The 18,657-nt window shown below is 46.9% G+C and overlaps 1 protein-coding gene across 5 annotated transcripts in view; it reads right to left on the bottom strand.

Annotated features, from left to right (window-relative positions):
* MTR (5-methyltetrahydrofolate-homocysteine methyltransferase) overlaps positions 1-13,611 on the bottom strand; it is a 122,068-nt gene extending 108,457 nt beyond the window's left edge. The window contains exons 1-4 of one of the 5 annotated variants that reach the window (XM_053300168.1): positions 13,292-13,417; positions 12,658-12,809; positions 11,585-11,796; positions 662-751 (exon numbers count right to left, since the gene is read on the bottom strand). In XM_053300168.1, the coding sequence (XP_053156143.1) occupies positions 662-751; positions 11,585-11,743 (249 nt within the window). In that variant the 5' untranslated portion in view covers positions 11,744-11,796; positions 12,658-12,809; positions 13,292-13,417. The other 4 variants (XM_053300167.1, XM_053300161.1, XM_053300172.1 and 1 more) reach the window with 4 other exon arrangements.
* Between the last annotated feature and the right edge of the window lie 5,046 nt (positions 13,612-18,657).

The following is an 18,657-nucleotide window of genomic DNA, read 5'->3' as shown; positions in this document are numbered from 1 at the left end:
GGCAATATTGACCATTTCAGTCATCAGAACTGATATGGAAGCATGCATGCTTTAAGCAGTAAAAAAGGCTTCCAAGAGGCGAGACATGCCTCCTCACCACTACTGTACGGAACCTCTCCATGTGTCTTGGCAGTGCTTTGCTGTTTCTTTGGCTGCAAACAAATGTGGGGTGGGGAGGCTGCTCCTAATTCTCTCCTCTCTCAAGCCAAGACAGGAAGTAAAGTAAAGTTGTGCTGTCGAGTCTGTGTCGACTCCTGGTGACCACAGAGCCAAGTGGTTGTCTTTGATAGAATAAAGGAGGGGTTTACCATTGCCTCCTCCTGCGCAGTATGAGATGATGCCTTTCAGCATCTTCCTATATCACTGCTGCCCGATATAGGTGTTTCCCATCGTCTGGAGATTTGAACCCGCAACCTCTGGCTTGATAATCAAGTCATTTCCCCGCTGCACCATTAGGTGGCTCTACTTTTTAACATAGTGTTATCAATATACATAGCTCTTTTTTTTTTACTAGCATAACCAAAAAGGTACCCATTTACTTGAAATTTCAACAGGAAAGAGGGGTAACAAGGACAGAACATAAACAACTGTCAATATGAACATTGGTGGATTTTAACTGCTTGAAAAACCAATCTTGATGGACAAGAAATTCAGTACTTACCAGATGCTCAAGGCCGTAATCAGATTGCGCTATTCTGGTGCTGCTGAAAGTGTTTGTCTCGATTATATCGGCACCAGATAGCAAGTATTCCTATAAAAAGAACAGTACAACTCAGGTCTCAGATGTTCAGAATGAGGGGAGTGGGGTGGTTCTTCAGATGCAAGTAAGCCTCATCTACAGACATGTGAATTGTGACCAGAAGAGACAAGAACTTGCTCCTAATCCTTTCAGGTAGTATTCGTATTATTTCAGCCATACAGAACTCTGGGCTAGTCACTTCTCACTCAGCTTAACCTACTTCACAGGGTTGTTGTGAGGATAAACTTAAGTATGTAGTACACCGCTCTGGGCTCCTTGGAGGAAGAGCGGGATATAAAATGTAGTAACAACAACAACACCGTTAAATCACCCTTCAACTGAGGCAATGCAGGAAACTGTGCTCCACTGCCTAAGCCTGATGTTGAGGGCTGGAACCAATGAGGTGAATGTTTTGTAAAGCATGTTGGGTTCTTTCAGCCTCTGTTCATCCTGTGGGCCTATGCGATCCCAATTCTACTACTACTACAAACATTTATATACTGCTTTTCAATAAAAGTTGCCAAATCGGTTTACACATATATAGAGAGAAATAAATAAATAAAATTATTTCCTTTTTACACTGTTCAAGGACAAGGGCAGGCACTAGCAAGAGAACTGCCTTAGTTTGTCTTCATTACACTCAGAAAGATTAGAATGCATTGTTGGCAAATTAGACTCACTGTCCTTATAAGTAAAGAAGCAAAGCAAAGGGTATACCCCTGGTGGCGCAGTGGTAAAACTGCCGCCCTGTAACCAGAAGGTTACAAGTTCGATCCTGACCAGGGGCTCAAGGTTGACTCAGCCTTCCATCCTTCCGAGGTCGGTAAAATGAGTGCCCAGAATGTTGGGGGCAATATGCTAAATCATTGTAAACCGCTTAGAGAGCTCCGGCTATAAAGCGGTATATAAATGTAAGTGCTATTGCTATTGCTATTGCTATTGCTATTGCTATTGAGGGGCTTTGTACACACTGGACACACACCTGGCAATTAATGTATCCAGCACCCACATCACAACATTCCTTTGAAGGAAAAGCAAAAACACACCAGCCTATTGAGTCAGTTTCGTTTGTTGTCCCTCTGTAGACAGGAGATGGCATGTAGTTTTCATCAGTGTTACACTAATGTTCAACTGGTACTTTAAGCTTGGTGATATGTTTCACAACATTTGGCAGTTCTCTATTCCTATATATTCTTCTCACCTTAACCACAAATCCTCCCCCACACCATTTTACCTTTAGGGCCCACATACTAGTTGCAATCTCTGACTCAGAAGAAGATATCCCTCCCCCCCGTATAGGCCCTGGTACTGCCAAACCCATGTGTAGTGACCAGCCAGCCCTCCCCTAAAGCGTTAACCGGAAGTGAACCCTGTCCTGACTGACAGGCTGGTAAACTCCAGAGCAAAGCCAATCACACAGTAGGTGGGTAGGACCTAGAAAGCCGTTGGGAAAAAGAGAAGAGTTCTTTGTGAGAAGAAGCAGGCTGCAGGTGAGAGCAGGACGTGTGGTCATGGAGTATGACTGCAGAAGGATGGCTGCAGATCTTGGAAAATAGGAATGCAGGGGCTTGAATTCTCAATCCAGGGTTTGGTGAGTTCAAGACAAAGAAAGCCTGGGCTTTGGCTTAAGGAAATTTAGTCTATGGAAAGTCTGTTTAGTCAGATTTTGTGTTAGACTTTCAGTTTTATTTTCTATGCGCTTTGTATATCCCTGATGCTGGTCTATTATAGTTTATGTGCAATGTAATTAAGCTAAGAAACACTATCTCATGCCTATCCAGCCAGTACGTTACAAAAGAGTCTTAAGTTTTAAGTGTGCTTTTGTATTTTCCTACAAACCTGTTCCTTGCAAATGGGTAACCACGATTTTTAAAGCATGCCACCCCAACTTCATCTGGGGTGCTTTTTGAATTATTATTGTAACTTACTGAGTATTTTTACCTGTAACTAAAAGCTGAGAAAGCCACAGACAGAAGCAGTCTGTAACATTTGAATAAACTTGATTTTCTTTTTGTTCTTTTCTTTTATTTATTATTTATTTACTTATTTATTTATTTGATTTATATACCGCCCTTCCAAAATGGCTCAGGGCGGTTCACAATTAAAACAACTTATAAAACAGTAAAAAGCTAAAACAAATTAAAACAATAAAACAACAGCTAACAATTTAAAACATTTTAAAACAAAAATAAAACATTATCCCCAGACCCCAGCTCAAGAAAACGTAGACTCAGTATAGAGGAAAAGGGCCACAACTTTGTTAACTATTACACACAGCATGGCAGACTGGAACACCAGGTGATTAATCACCCTTAAAGAACAGTGCGGGCCAATAGAAGCAGGTCAGAACTCTGAAATCCTACCCAGCACCCTACTGGGGTGGGAGACACCCTGGCTCGGGAATGGGCAGGTACATCCCACCCAATTCCTTCAAAGCCAACCCCCCCTTCTGTAAGAGAGGGTCTGGATACTTCTAGGCATTCGTCCACCCCGGACCGCACAGCCCAAAGGTTAGAGAAGTCCTGAAGCAGGGTTCATGGCAATCATTCTCCCCGTGCCGCACAGGCTACAAAGGAGAGATTAACCAATCACCCCTTTTACATATCCAAGGGTGCTCACCGATGTTCTAACCCTCAAATTGCCACCCCGCCCGCACTGTTCCTGCCATTGTGGTTGACCTAACTCTAAATACGCACCCAGGACACAGAACGGAGTAGGCGAAAAAACCCCCAACAGTGGCCAATGCGTTGGGAGCAAAAAATTCCTACTCGGCCCCCTCAGGCGGCCAGTCGCTAGACCCGCTCTGCACCGGGGAGGGAGGGAGGGGAAAGCCGCTTCTCCTGTGATTGCCTGACCCCAACTGAAGAGAGAATGGAAAATGGAGGATGGGGCCGGGATCGGTCAATCCTGGCCGAAGCCCCGCCCCTTGACCAAAGAGGTCAAACGGAACCCTTCCTGGGCTTCGCGCAGGACAGGCTGTGACAAACTCCCTCCCATCTGCACAAGGCGGGGGGGGGGTTATTAAGTCATTAAAAACACTAAATCAAGTTAAAAATTAAAAAATTAAAAGATTAAAATATATACATATATATATACATACATATACATACATACACACAAACACACATACACATATATATACACACACACACGTATATATATATATATACATATATACACATACACACATATACATTTTAAAAGCCATGAAAGGCCAGGCCAAACAAATATGTTTTAAGGGCCCTCCTGAAGGCCAACAGAGAACTCGAATTACGGATTTCCGCAGGGAGCGCATTCCACAGCTCCGGAGCAGCCACAGAGAAGGCCCGCCTCCGAGTCGCCACCAGACGAGCCGGTGGCAGCTGGAGACGAACCTCCCCAGATGACCTTAATGTGCGGTGGGAATCGTGCAGAAGAAGGCGCTCTCCAAGGTAACTTGGACCTAAGCCGTTCAGAGCTTTAAAGGTAATCACCAGCACTTTGTATTTTGCCCGGAAACATATCGGCAGCCAGTGTAATTGTTTCAAAATAGGCGTAATATGGTCTCTCCGGGTTACCCCAGAGACCAATCTGGCTGCCGCATTCTGAACTAACTGAAGTTTCCGAACAACGTACAAAGGCAGCCCCATGTAGAGCGCATTGCAATAGTCAAGCCGGGAGGTTACCAGCTGGTGCACCACTGTTTTGAGGTCATCCTCCTCAAGGAATGGACGCAGCTGTCGAATCAGCCGAAGCTGATAGAAAGCACTCCTGGCCACGGCCTCCACCTGAGAGACCAGGGTGAGGCCTGGGTCCAGGAGCACTCCCAAGCTGCGCACCTGCTCCCTTCGGGGGAGTGTAACCCCATCCAGCACAGGGAGATCTAACTCACTCCTCAGATTCTGAGCCCCCACAATGAGCACCTCCGTCTTGCTTGGATTCAGCTTCAATTTGTTCTCCCTCATCCAGCCCATTACTGCCTGTAGGCAGGCATTTAAAGACTGAGTGCCATTTCCTGAAGATGAAAAGGAGAAGTAGATTTGGGTGTCATCAGCATACTGATAACACCCAGCACCAAATCCCCTGATGACTTCACCCAGCGGTTTCATGTAGATATTAAAAAGCATTGGTGACAGAATGGAGCCCTGAGGGACTCCATATAACAGCTCCTGCTTTGAGGAGCGACTGTCACCAAGCTCCACCATCTGGGATCTGCCCGAGAGATAGGAACGGAACCACCGCAAAGCGGTGCCCCCTATTCCCAACCCCTCCAGGCGACCCAGAAGGATACCATGGTTGATGGTATCGAACGCCGCCGAAAGATCCAGGAGGACCAACAGAGTCACACTCCCTCTGTCGATTCCCCGGTAAAGGTCATCCATCAGGCCGACCAAGGCTGACTCAACCCCATAGCCCGTTCTAAAGCCAGTTTGAAATGGGTCCAGATAATCAGATTCCTCCAAAACTGCCTGGAGCTGGTTAGCCACCACCCTCTCGATTACCTTGCTCAGCCAGGGGAGATTGGCCTATAACTATCCATCACTGAGGGATCCAGGGTAGGCTTCTTAAGAAGAGGTCTAACTATTGCCTCCTTCAAACAAGAAGGCACCCTCCCCTCCCCCAGAGATGCATTTATGATATTAACCAGGCCATCTCCAACAATCTCTCCGCTAGATCGAAGCAGCCAGGTCGGGCAAGGATCCAGAGAACAAGTGGTAGGCCGCACCGCTCCAAGCAGTCTGTCCACGTCATCAAGAGTCACAGATTGAAACTGATCCATCCTAACACTGCAAGAGGGATTGCTAGATACCTCCCTCCCGGACCCTGCAGAAATAGTGGAGTCCAAGTCGGCCCGAATACAGGAGATTTTATTTGCAAAGAACCCACTAAAGGCGTCACAGCAGAGTGTCTCCGGGAACTGATTTGAGGCAGAAGGAGCAGAAATTATACTCCTCACCACCCGGGATAATTCTGCCGTACGTGAGCCCGCAGACGCAATTCGCGCCGACCAAAATTGTTTTTTTGCCACACGCACCGCCATTGCATAGGTCTTCAAATGGGTTCTATGCTGCATCCTGTCAGATTCGAGCCGAGTTCTCCTCCACCTGCGTTCCAGTCGCCTACCAAGCCGCTTCATCCCCCGCAACTCCTCCGTATACCAGGGGGCCATCTTAGAAGCAGGCCTGGAGGGACGCTTAGGAGCAATAATATCTACTGCCCTGGTGAGTTCTCTGTTCCATGTTCCCACCATGGCCTCGATAGAATCACCGGCCGCACCAACATCGAAACCCTCCAAGGCCTTTTGGAAACCTGCTGGGTCCAGCAGCCTTTTTGGACGGACCATCCTAATAGGTCCGTCACCCCTGCAGGGGTGGGTTGTGTCCGCGATACCAACCTTAACCAGGTGGTGATCCGTCCATGACAATGGGGTAACCAACGGATTCCCCACCCACGGAACACCCCCCTGATCCGAACAGAAGACCAAATCCAGTGTGTGGCCGGCAACATGAGTTGGTTCAAAGATTAATTGGGATAGGCCCATAGTTGTCATGGCCGCTATGAACTCCTGAGCAGCACCAGACAAGCCAGCCCCAAAGTGGATATTGAAGTCCCCCAGCACCAAAAGCCTGGGAGACTCCATCACCAACTCCGCGACCAGCTCCGACAGCTCAGTTAGGGAGTCAGTTGGGCAGCGGGGTGAACGGTACACCAACAGAATCCCCAATCTATCCCTAGTTCCCAGCCTCAAAAATACACACTCAATATAGGTCAACTGTCTCACAGGGGCCCTGGTAAGGGAGATAGTATTTTTATGGACCACAGCCACTCCACCCCCCCCCCGCCCACTTCCTCTAACCTGCTCCACAACAGAGTAACCTGGAGGGAGAAGCTGAGCCCACACTGGGCCACTCGCTTCCCCCAACCAGGTCTCAGTTATACACACCAGATCAGCTCCCTCATCTATGATTAAATCATGAACAATCTCGGTCTTATTTTGAACCGACCTGGCATTACAAAGGAGCAAGGTCAGGTTCTGTGGGTAATTGGTGCTGTTCCCCAAGGCCTGAGAGTTGTCAGAACAGTTGGAAGTAGAGATAGTCACTAAATTACCAATTTCTCTTCCCCTGTAACGGCCAGCTGTTCTGCCAGCGCCAATTCTTCTATTCCCCACCACTACAGCAATAGCCGCCCCCAGGCTGTCAGGCGCAGCCCCCGCATCCGCCCCCTCAGGAGAACCCAAACACATCCCGTCAACTAGGCCTGGCACAACTCAGGACAATAATAAAAGCAGCATTCATACCCCCCCCCCAAAAGAAAGAGAAATCCACCCACAAACAACCCCCATCCCCCAGCCCTCAGTCCCACCCCCGAAGGCCCGGCCCCAAAGGCCAGCCCCCTTTGGCGGCCGGCTTCGGCGGCCGCCTACAGGCAGGCCGCCGGCCACGCCGCCGGCATGTCTTCAGCAGTATTTATAAGACTCTAGAGCTACCCAGCAGCCCCCTCTGCCACAAAGGGCTGCCGGCTGACACAGGTGTTAGTTGTCAGGCTTTCTGAAGACAGCGGCTGGTAGGCAGCTCCTCGTCAGGGTAAGATAGATAGAAACACAAACCCAGAGGGGCCAGATGTAAAGTCCGAGTGGTGAAGGGGGGGAGGGAGAGAGGAAGAGAGGGAGGGAGGAAAAGAGAGCCAAACCCTCAAGCCTTCTTCACCTCCTCTATGCAGCCGGCATGTCTTCAGCAGTATTTATAAGACTCTAGAGCTACCCAGCAGCTTTTACAAGCCTCTGAGTGGATTTTTAACTCAGGAGAAAGGGGCAACTGAAACAGGGCTTTTTTTCCTCTGGTGCAAACACGCTTCAGCAGTTATTAGTTTTTTCACCACGTGTAGGCTTGCACGTGGAAGATTTTTGTACTTTTCCAAACAGCAAAAGAAAGAGTTTTCCCTGGGAGTTGCACCCCAAGCTCAGGGAAGTTCAAGCTTCTCAACCGAGAGGGATGGTGGTAGCAGGCATTTTTGAACCTACCAAAAGTACAGGAAAGTTTTACGAGTAGCCTTTGCCAGAAAGCTCAGCAGGGATGATTCAGCATTTCCTTCCCTCACATGAGCTTGCTCTGAGACAATGGCTGTAATTTGCTACACCATGGTATCCTGATAATCCATGATAGAGACAAAAATAAATCCAACAAACCAATAAATAATAAAAGCACACAAGAAGCTTCATTTGTAATTAAATACTATGAGCAACATCTAGGCTAAGACTTGTATGAGAAAACACTTCAGCTTGAATATGAGGGGGAAGAGGTAATTTTTAGCAAAAACAAACAAATCCTTCCCCCCGTGACAGTCACAAATATGTTCCTGAGGGCATCCTTGGGGATATATGAACGAAGGGAATTGCAGAAGGAAGAGGGGCTGAAACTGGTGAAAACTGCCCTTCCACATGTACAATCAGAAGCATTCCACTCATGCAAGTCTTAGCCTGGCTGCTGCCCAAATTATTCCATACCCAGAGAGTAACACGCAATGACAACATGAGTGTATTGTAGCTTACAAAAGACAAAAAGAAAAAAAGCAAAGTTACTGTCCAATGTTCCTGAATAGATTCTCAAATGGCCTACTACTGGTGTGATTAACTATTGGTTTGTTGTTGTTAACTATATACATTTTGCCCTTTTTCAATCATTCAGGAAGTGGGAACCATGTACCTAGATATAAGAGGAAAGGGAGTGTGCTACCTAGCTACACATCCCAGTGCCAACACACTCCATGGCCATAGCCCTGCATGCCCCTTCTTCAGCACTTCTCTGCAGAGATAAGCACTGAACCCAGGAAGAATTCTCCCCACGATTTGGATTGCTGGGTGATCAGCACTCCAAATCACAGGGAGACAGCCTGCTTGGGTTCAGGGTTTACCTCTGCAGGCAAATGCTGACCAGTGAGAGAACAGAAGGCCTGTTGGCACCAGAGGCCATGGCCAGCTGGCACCCTCTGTTCCCCGTGCACTGTACCCACTTTTTGAATGCTTGAGGAAATAACCAGGTGTAAAAATGGGACTCTCTCTCTCTCCCCCCAATAACTTTTAATGCTATTATTAATCCTTAGAGATTAGAGGAAAAGCTTAAAATGTCCAACCATCTACAAATTCAGCTAGTGTCTTTCCATTATTTGAACAGCAGGAGAGGGAACTCTACCATAGATTATGTAATTAAATTATAATTGAGCGTGGCAATAGCAGTAATTCTTCTTCACTACGCATGCTGTTCACCAGAAATGAGCACACTTCATTTCCTAACAGAACTGTGCATTTCTTCCTAGCTTCGGAAACCTACAAGGAAAGTACTGATATGATTGTATGATGCAATATAACCACTTGGGCTGTTTCTTAGTGACAATGAAAATAAACGAGGACAATGGTAATTACGGCTAATTATATTTTAATCAAGTTGCTAGCAAAGAGAAATTCCCAGCTCACAGAAACTAATTCATAACTGACCTGCTTTCTTAAGACATACACTTTTGCTGATAACTCTGGATGTGCTTTCATAACTGACAGGAAATGTCACCAACAGCTGATTCTGCGGCCCTTGTACTTCTGTAGTGACCTTTTTTAATGTGAATGCATCCCATATGGTTAGATACACATTTGAATATTTCAACAGGAGCCCTTCCCTACCACAGATAAAACCTTTGGCATCCACTATGAGCATAAATGCATAAACAGCTGGCTCTCACACATCCCTACCCATCCCTGTTTTGAGACAGATAGATAGATGGTGTGAGTAGGGCCTACTCAAGTCGGAAGAACATAAATGGTTCACCTTCAAAGTTCTATGAGCAGCGAGGCAGGGTGTGAAAGCTAGAGGCTCACTCTTCCATGCAATACAGTTATTCACAGAAAACTATACAACTGTACAGGCATCTGTACACTAGTACAACATAATGTCTGAATAGGGCTCAACTCAAGGTAAGGGCTCAAGGTAAGAATCATTAAGTCTCTGGTTCAAATCTCACCTTTACCATGAACTCACTCAGTGGCCTTAGCTAAACCCCTTCCTCTCAGTCTCAGCCACCACATCTGCAATATGGGAACACCAATTACTCATTTTACAAGGTTTTTGAAAAGATTAATATATGTGAAGCTCCTTGAACACTCAAAGCACTATATAGTGCTAGGTATTGTGGTTATGATTATCCCAAGTGCTTTAGATCCAGTAAGCAGCAATAATGGAGAGTTTACCATTCTACAGGTAACTGATAAATAGTCTCTTTCTTTACTTCCAACAATACATCAGACACAAGAGCAAACAGCCATGGAACACCTCTGAAGAAATATGCCATACTGTATTTGAGATTTTATTTCCCTCTGTCCTAGTTTTATGATATTCTCACTTTATGATGTGTATTTTGTGAATTTTAATTATGCTTTTTAAAAGTTAAGTAAAAGTAAACAGGCTGCTGTGAAACATGGGGTATAAATTGGCGGGGGGGGCAGGATGCAGAGTTCGATAACATAGGAGTATGCCATAATCATCCTGAAACAGTTATAGGGTCAAAAGTTTGATACAGTACAAAACTAACCTGAATAAATATAGGCCTCAATCTTAACTCTGCTCTGCATGCACACACTCCCACAGCACAACCCTGGCAAACTTCAGACTAAGCTGAGCCCAGTAAAGTTAAGTTGTGCCGTCGCATCTGTGTTGACTCCTGGCGACCACAGAGCCATGTGGTTTTCTTTGGTAGAAAACAGGAGGGTTTTACCATTGCCATCTCCCGCACAGAAGATGATGCCTTTCAGCATCTTCCTATATTGCTGCTGCCCAATATAGGTGTTTCAGTCTGAAAAACATACCAGCGGGGATTCAAACTGGCAACCTCTTGCTCCCTAGGCAAGTTACTTCCCTGCTGCACCATTAGGTGGCTTAAGCTGAGCCCAGAGACAGGGCTAAATTGGCTCTTTTTCCAGCAGTACCACTGTGAGTAACAGAAGCAGTATGAAAATCCTCTGGCTAGGAATGCCAATCTATATATCTATAAAAACCTGTAACCAGAAATCTCGAAATTGTTCACAACCAAGTTCATAACATCTGGTTGGGGACTGTTCCAGCTGGTTTAACTAGTTGCAGAGTCTCTCTCAGCCAGAAATGAGACAGGCACCGACTACATTCTCCAGCTCCCAGGAACACAAAGGGTTCACTGGGACTCATTGGTTTGCCCTATCCTACTAGAGCACATAGTACAAAGAAGAAAGCACAAAAAACAAGCCGAAGTAGTAGTAGTAGTAGTAGTATGGATCATGCCCTAAGTTGGTAATGCTACCAAAGTCGGGGGTGGGGGGTAGGATTTGGATGCTGACATGTCATTCCACCAAAAGTATCAGATATATGCACAAACTGAGATGAGAATACCTGGCAGGATTAACAAGGACTAAAATCTTAAATCCCCTCTTAATTCTTTGCAGCTTTTATTTTCTTCCAAATGCTGAGTCATAGCAGCTAATAAAGATAAAAATCACAATACAGCAACTATTCCCAACTTCATCCACGTATTAGGAAAACTTTATATATATTACGGGCACAAAACAAATGGAAGTTTTACAATCAACTTCAATGGGATGTAAATGGGAAAAATAAATAAATTATAATTTTTTACTAGAAAATATGCAACAGATCCTCAGGAATGTTTCCAATGCACACCTTGACTCAGGAATTCCAAAACACAGAGAACAACTTTTGAGCTATGGAATCCGTGATTATTAAATACAGTACTAGATAATCTGCCTAAAAATCCAAAAAGTTCTCACAGGCTTCAGAAGTATAAATTTATCCCTGCCACTGAAATCCTCAAAAACCAAACCATACTTACCTTGTGGATTTTGTAGATTATATCAGGCTGAGTTATACTCAACAGGTCATTGTTTCCCTTCAGTGGTTTGATATGCTCCTTAAATTCTTGACCTCGAAACTCCTCCTCTGTCAAGTAACATTGCTGGATCATGGTTCCCATGCCTCCATCCAAAACCATAATGCGCTCCTGCAACACTGATTCAATTTCATCTTTGAGGCTTTTCTTGGTAGCTGCATCAAGAAGAGAGTAAGGAGATAAGAAATATGCATTCAAAGTAGTCAGCATCAATGTTCCCTCTAAGAGGGATTCCCAGATGTTGTTGACTACAACTCACATAATCTCCAAGCAAAAACCATTGCAGCTGGGGATTCTGGGAGTTGTAGTCAACAACATTTGGGAATCCCTCTTGGAGGGAACACTGGTCAGCATCTTCCACTGCAATGCAAACATAATCTACTATGCTTCAAAAAGTTTGGGTATAAAGGCCAATGTGGATTATAAGGCAAGGGTGCAGAAGCAGCTCCTACCTCAGAAGTAATATGGAGATCTCAATATTTGTGCGATCATGACCATTTAGGGCTTGTTTGAATGGGGGTGCACAAAGAAATCCATTTAACATGCATCTTGTATGTGTGGCTACTCAGTTACACAACTAAGAACTACTAGAACTTGTACCACCATGATCAATAGTGCAGAAAGTCTGAATGAATAGAAATACTGCACTCATTCAAATGGTTGTATCAGCAGCCTTCTTTAGCAGAGCACAAGAACTTGTACAATCAAATCAAAGAATTTGTACAACACATTCAGGATGAGAAGCTGATCCAGAGAGATAACATAAGAACACTCTATCCACACATACTGCAAACTGAGGAGTGCTTCAGTGGTAATTACTGATCCCTACCTGGGGGCATCACACTGCCCAGTTGGGGAAAGTGCTCTCCTCATTTGCAAACATAACAATTTGCACAAGGGCTGCCGATAAGAAATAAGGTAGTTGTGTCACTTGTGCCCACTGGGTGCCAGTGTGTTACTCATGACCAGTGAACTATTTGTGACAAAGGAAGTTACTGCTGCCTCCTGAATCTGACCTGTGAGTATTTGTTGCTGTGTCCAGCCAGAGCAGGCGTCCGGGACACTAGCGGGGGCCGGGGGGTGGGCTCAGACAGGTATGTGGAGTCGTCCTCATCTGGCTGTGAGATCACTACGCTTTATTGCATCATTTCCTGGCATTTATGTACCGCTACAGGAGAGATACGACACCCTGATAAGTGTGCATGGGGGACAGAATTATTCTGACTATAAACATAGCCTTTAAGGAAATCAGATAAATGATCACCAATTATTTTTGTTCAGCACATATGCATGCATAATACTTCCAAACTTCCTCCTACATCCTCAGATTTTTAGGCGAATTTAGGCAACGTTCACCGCTAGGAAAAACAAATCTGAAGTACTTAGTTTGCGCTGAAACTCTAACCTAATTGCAGCACCTTTTCCACGCCCACCTCCCACTATAATAAATATTCTCACTGCATGTAAAGCCTGCCTGATTCAGCGAGCAGCCTCCTCCGTGAGCGGAAAAGAAAGAAAGTTAACAATACACCGAGGAACACGTTGCGACACTTCAACACTTTAGTGCAAGGAGAATAAAGCTAGAATTTTTCCACAGCCCAGCCTCCTAAATCATTATGACCTCACAAACGCCTTACGATGAACACACACCGTTTGAATGCTGGTTGCCCTGCTGCTTGGCGAACTCGTGGATCGTAGGCGACATTCTGCTCACCATCCGCCTTCGGAAACCATAACACGGACTCCTACTTTGCTAGCTGGAAAGGCCATAGCCAGGGGCAGAAAGCGCCTGCGCGTTACCTGTTGTGCGCAGACGCAAAGTACTTCCATTCATTCTCCGTCGTCTTCGTTTACGCCGAATAGTGGAGATGCGTTTGTTGGCCTCAGCAGGCTTAGGAGTGGGATATGCAGGCAGCACACAGCCCCGGTGGTCCTGAGGAGGAGAGAGTTCCGAGCACTTCCTCCTTGCCAGGCACCTCACCCAAAACTGTCAAGAGTCTTTCCCTTTAAATACCCTGTTAGGCATTGGTGAGTTGTAGGTCAGCAGCCTACAGCTGGGATCATTGGAGAAGGCTGACTGATTCTCCTGCAGAGATCTATGAATAAAGGGCTGGGAAATGCTGTGTCCTTCCTGTCCTTGGCAAACCAGAGCACGCCATGGGGCTGGCTGAGTCTGAGGGCTGGTGCTGCACTCCACCATCAGCAGTGGTGAAGATATCTCCTACTGCCATCAGCCCAGAATATGGTTCCCACCTGCCACAGTGGCTGCCCTAAAAAACCTTGACCAGGCCCCAGAGTGCACTCTGGTTTGCCCACAACATTTGCAACAAATATATGCCAAGAAGGGTGCGCTATCAGTTATAACCTGCTTGTAAGGCAGCCACTGCAACAGCTGAGAACCACATTCTGGGCTGCCGTTCTGGGTGGGAAATTTCTGTCCCGCCGCCACTGGTGGCTCCTGCCCGCCACAGCAGCCACCCTCCAACTCAGCCATGGCATGTTCTGGTTTGCTGAGAAGATCATGTTGTGGGGCCTGGCCGAGTTGCATGACTCCCGCCTGTCGCAGTAGTCACCCCCCCCCCCAGCTTGCCAGGTCCCGCAGGACACTGCTTGGCAAACCAGAGCATATTGTGGGGCTGGCTGAGTCGGAGGGTGGCTGCTGGGGTGGTGGATGAGAACTGCACTCTGCCGCCAGCAGCAGCCGCACAAGGATTTCCCTCTGCCACCAGCTCGTGGTGTGGCTCCTGCCTGTTGCAGCAGCCAGGCTCGGACTGGCTCACCGAGCAGCAAGGCATTTTCCTGGTGCACCCTCGCCTGGTGCACCCTCCTGCGCTCGCTGGGCTCTCCCTGTGCCAGCTGCCCGGCTCCCCTTTCCCCCTCTCCCTGTCCGGAGAGCCCCACCTCCTCTCCTTCCGATTGGTCGTGAGAAGTAGGCTCAGACTGCCCTCAGGGCAACAGGGCATATTCCCGGCGTGCCCCACCTGCCCCACCCCACCTGCTGCACCCCACCCCACCTGGTGTGCCCCGCCCCACCCCTGTGCCCCAACTCCCACCCTTAATTACCCATTCTGCTTAAAACCTGCCCCCTCCCCACATATATTCGACCACCCTCTCAGTGCCCCCAGTCCGGCCCTGGCAGCAGCCGCTCTCCAACTCAGCTGGACTCCCCAGTGCATTGGTCTCAGCAAGCCAGAACATGCTGTGGGGCTCGCAGAGTCAGAGAGCAGCTGCTGTGGCAGGTGGGAGCTGCACTCCCCCAGTGGCACACATATTCCCCCCCACACACACCCGCCACTAGCCTGTCTCAGCAACTGCCCTCCAACTCAGCTGGACTCCACAGTGCACTCTTGTTGGCAAACCAGAGCACGCTGTGGGGCTGACTGAATCGGAGGGAAGCTGTTGTGGCAGGCTGGAGCGGCGCTTCTCCAGTGGCAGTTAGAGTGCTGGACTAGAACTAGGGAGACCCGAGTTCAAATCCCCATTCAGCCATGATACTAGCTGGGTGACTCTGGGCCAGTCACTTCTCTCTCAGCCTAACCTACTTCACAGGGTTGTTGTGAGGAGGAACTTGAGTATGTAGTACACCGCTCTGGGCTCCTTGGAGGAAGAGCGGGATATAAATGTAATTAATAATAATAATAATTAATAATAATAATAATAATTAATAATAATAAATTTCCCATCACCACCAGCACAGAGCTCAGCTCCTACTTGGCGCAGCCGCTGCCCTCCAGCTCAGCTAGACCCTGCTCTGTGGTGCACTCTGCCAGGGCAAACCCTGGGTCTGGCAGAGTCAGAGGACAACTGATGCAGCAGGCAGAAGCTGCACCAGCAACAGTAGCGCAGATATTTCCCCACCACTGTCAGTCTAGAGCATTTCTCCCGTTAGTTGCGCGGTTGCCCTCCAACTTGGCCAGACCCCACAATGTGCTTTGCTCAGCAGACCAGAGCACGCCATGGGTCTGGCTGAGTCGGCGGGTGGCTGCTGTGATAGGTGGGAGCTGCACTCCATCAGTGGCCGTGGCACAGATATTTCCGCCTGCTACCGGCCCAGCGTGTGGCTCCAGCCTGTCGCAACAACTGCCTTCCAATTCAGCTGGACCCTGTGGTGCACTCTTCTTGGCAAACCAGAACATGGCAGGGCTGACTGGGCCAGCTGAGATGCTGGCAGAAGCTGTGCTCCAGCTGTCAGGGGGTGGTGGTGGTGGTGGGGAGGATTCCAGGTAGAAATCTCTACACCGCCCCATATCTCTGTGCCATTGTTGCCTCTTCCTGGGCCCCATTATCCCCTTCCCATTGCCCTGAGCCCCACACACCCCTAAGGACAGCCCTGATTATCATCATCATCATCATAATCTCTTAGCCAGCTGCCAGCCATACGTGGGGATGTGGCAAGGGTATAACCAAACATTGTTCGGTTAGTTATCAGTATATATTTTCAGCTGTTACATTCTAATATGTGATTTTTTTCAATATATTTTCTGTTCCAGCCATGGGTGGGTTTTCCTCTTTTCTGTCTTTGCCTTAGGCAGATGGCCACCAGCAACTCCAGACAGAGATAGTGCTGAGTAAAACATGCTTGCAAACCCACAAGGTCCAAGAACAGATCACCAAATCATTTTGTATCTTGTTCTTGGTAAGAAGGCTGCAGTAAGCAGGACTTGGACACCAGTTAGTTGTTTCTTTATTCTCAGATTGTGTTCCGGCTTTTGCCTCATTTCTTCTTTTTCTCTTCCCTCCATTCCGTCTCTCTCTAGCTTTCCCTCCCCCTTCATTCTCCATTTCAACCAAGTTCCTCTAGGGACAAGCTTCTGAGAAACAAAAAGGGACAACAGTCTAATGATACTTCAGAGGCAGCCCTCCTCTTTCTTTGTCCCCCAATAACATATTCAGAGGTACACTGTCTCTGAACATGGATGTTCAATCTAGTTCTCATAGTGGGTTGGGATGGTCAAGAGTTGCCTTGGACAAGTATTTCTGCTCTGGTGAGGTAATTTCTGATTCACCCCCCTCCAAGCCATATCCCACTCCACTCACAAGGGTTCCACAATCCTCAGAATCAGCATTTCAAGGGGAGGAATGCAGGGTGGGGGTTGTAGTGTAGAGGTGATGACCAGGCTCAGACTAGCCCACAGGGCAACAGGGCATAATCCCGGTGTGCCCCAGTTGTGTGGCACCCCTGCGCCCCAACTCCCACCCTTAATTACCTATTCTGCTCAAAGCTCGGCACCCTCCCCACATACATTCCACTGCCCTCTCAGTGCCCCCAGTCCAGCCCTGGTGATGACAAAGTCCTATTCTGAGAGCAGACTACTGCTCATCCTTCTCTGGACCCTTCAGTTGTAAAACCTTTTGATAAGGAAAAGGTATTCGTAATAGTTAACAGTATTGATAAGATGTTCCTGGGAGAGATGAGTGAAGTACACTGGGAGGTATACTCCCAGTAGGGTCACCCAAAGTGCGAAGGTCATCCCAGCTGCCCAGCTAAAGCAAGCGATATAGGAAGGTGCTGGAGGCAGATGATCACTTTAGTGACAATGACAAAGGCATCATTTCAAACTGCACGGGAAAAGTCAATGGTAAACCATTCCTGTATTTTACCAAGAAAACCACATGGATAGACCAAATGGAATGATTGTCAATGTAGTGTCGGATGATGGCCCCCTCAGGTCAGATGGTACTCAACATGCTACTACTGAGGAAGAGCTGAGAATCTCTCAGAGTACTGATGGTGTTTATGACACAGTTAGACTAAAGCCTTTTGGGCGTCTAGCAGCTGATGTTGCCGTGCGGGAAAAGAAGTGAAATATTAAATGAATTGACCACAGATTGACATCTTGGGCATCAGTGAATTAAAATGGACTGGAATGGGAGACTTTCAGTCAGAAAATCATACCGTTTACTACTCAGAACACAAAAACCAAAGAAGGAACGGTGTTGCTTTCATAGTCAGGAAGGATATAGCAATGACAGTACTTGGGTACAATGTGATCAGTGACCGACTAACATCAATTAGATTTCATGGACAACCCTTTAACATAACAGTTCTTCAAGTCTATGCCCCAATGACTGATGCAGAAGAAGAGAAAGTTGATGAGTTTTATGTTCAAGTTCAGTCTGAAATTGACAGAACATGCAAGCAAGATGTGCTGGTGGTGGTAGGAGACTGGAATGCCAAAGTTGGAAAAGGTAAGGAGAAAAACATATTCGGCCTATATGGCCTAGTAAACAGAAACAAAGCAGGAGAATGTCTTATTACGTAGTTTCTGCCAAGCCAATGATCTCTCCATTGCTGACATATTCTTCAAACAACCAAAGCGGCGCCTATACACATGGACATCACCAGACAGAGTACACAGAAATCAAATTGATTACATTATTGGTGCAACGAGGTGGAAGAGCTCATTTATAACAGCAAACACATGGCTGGGGGCCGATTGTGGAACCGATCACGAACTGCTCATGTGCAAGTTCCAAGTCAAGCTAAAGCGGAAAAACAAAGCTATACAGCTTCCTCAATATGATCTCGAGAATGTACCCATCATTTTCAAGGAGAACATCAAGAACTGCTTTGATGTTCTGAACCTCATTTATAGGGCACCAGAGAAACTGTGGAATAAAATCAAAGAAGTGAATGAATGTGAAAAGAGACTGCCAAAGACCAAGAAACAGCAGAAAGCAAAATGAATGTTCGAACAGACGGTGGAAATTGCCAAGAAGAGGAGAGAAGCCAAAATCAAGAAAGATAAAGACCTCAGGAAGGAACTTAATAGGAAATTTCAGAAAGCTGTTAGAAGAGACAAGGAGCAGTACTACAATGACATCTGTAAAGACCTTGAGGATGGAAATAGACACAGAAAAACAAGGCAAGTTTTCCAAAAGATCTCTGAACTCAGAGGGAGGTTCCAACCTCGAATTGGTATGTTAAGGGATGCCAAAGGACAAATAGTAACTTATTAAGAGAAGATCAAACAGAGATGGAAAGAGTATACTGAAAATCTGTACAGCAGAGACAT

The sequence above is a fragment of the Hemicordylus capensis genome, chromosome 1 (assembly GCF_027244095.1).
Source record: "Hemicordylus capensis ecotype Gifberg chromosome 1, rHemCap1.1.pri, whole genome shotgun sequence".
Taxonomy (NCBI): Eukaryota; Metazoa; Chordata; class Lepidosauria; order Squamata; family Cordylidae; genus Hemicordylus; species Hemicordylus capensis.
The sequence above is the reverse complement of the archived record's forward strand: the minus strand, read 5'-3'. Positions and strand labels throughout refer to the sequence as shown.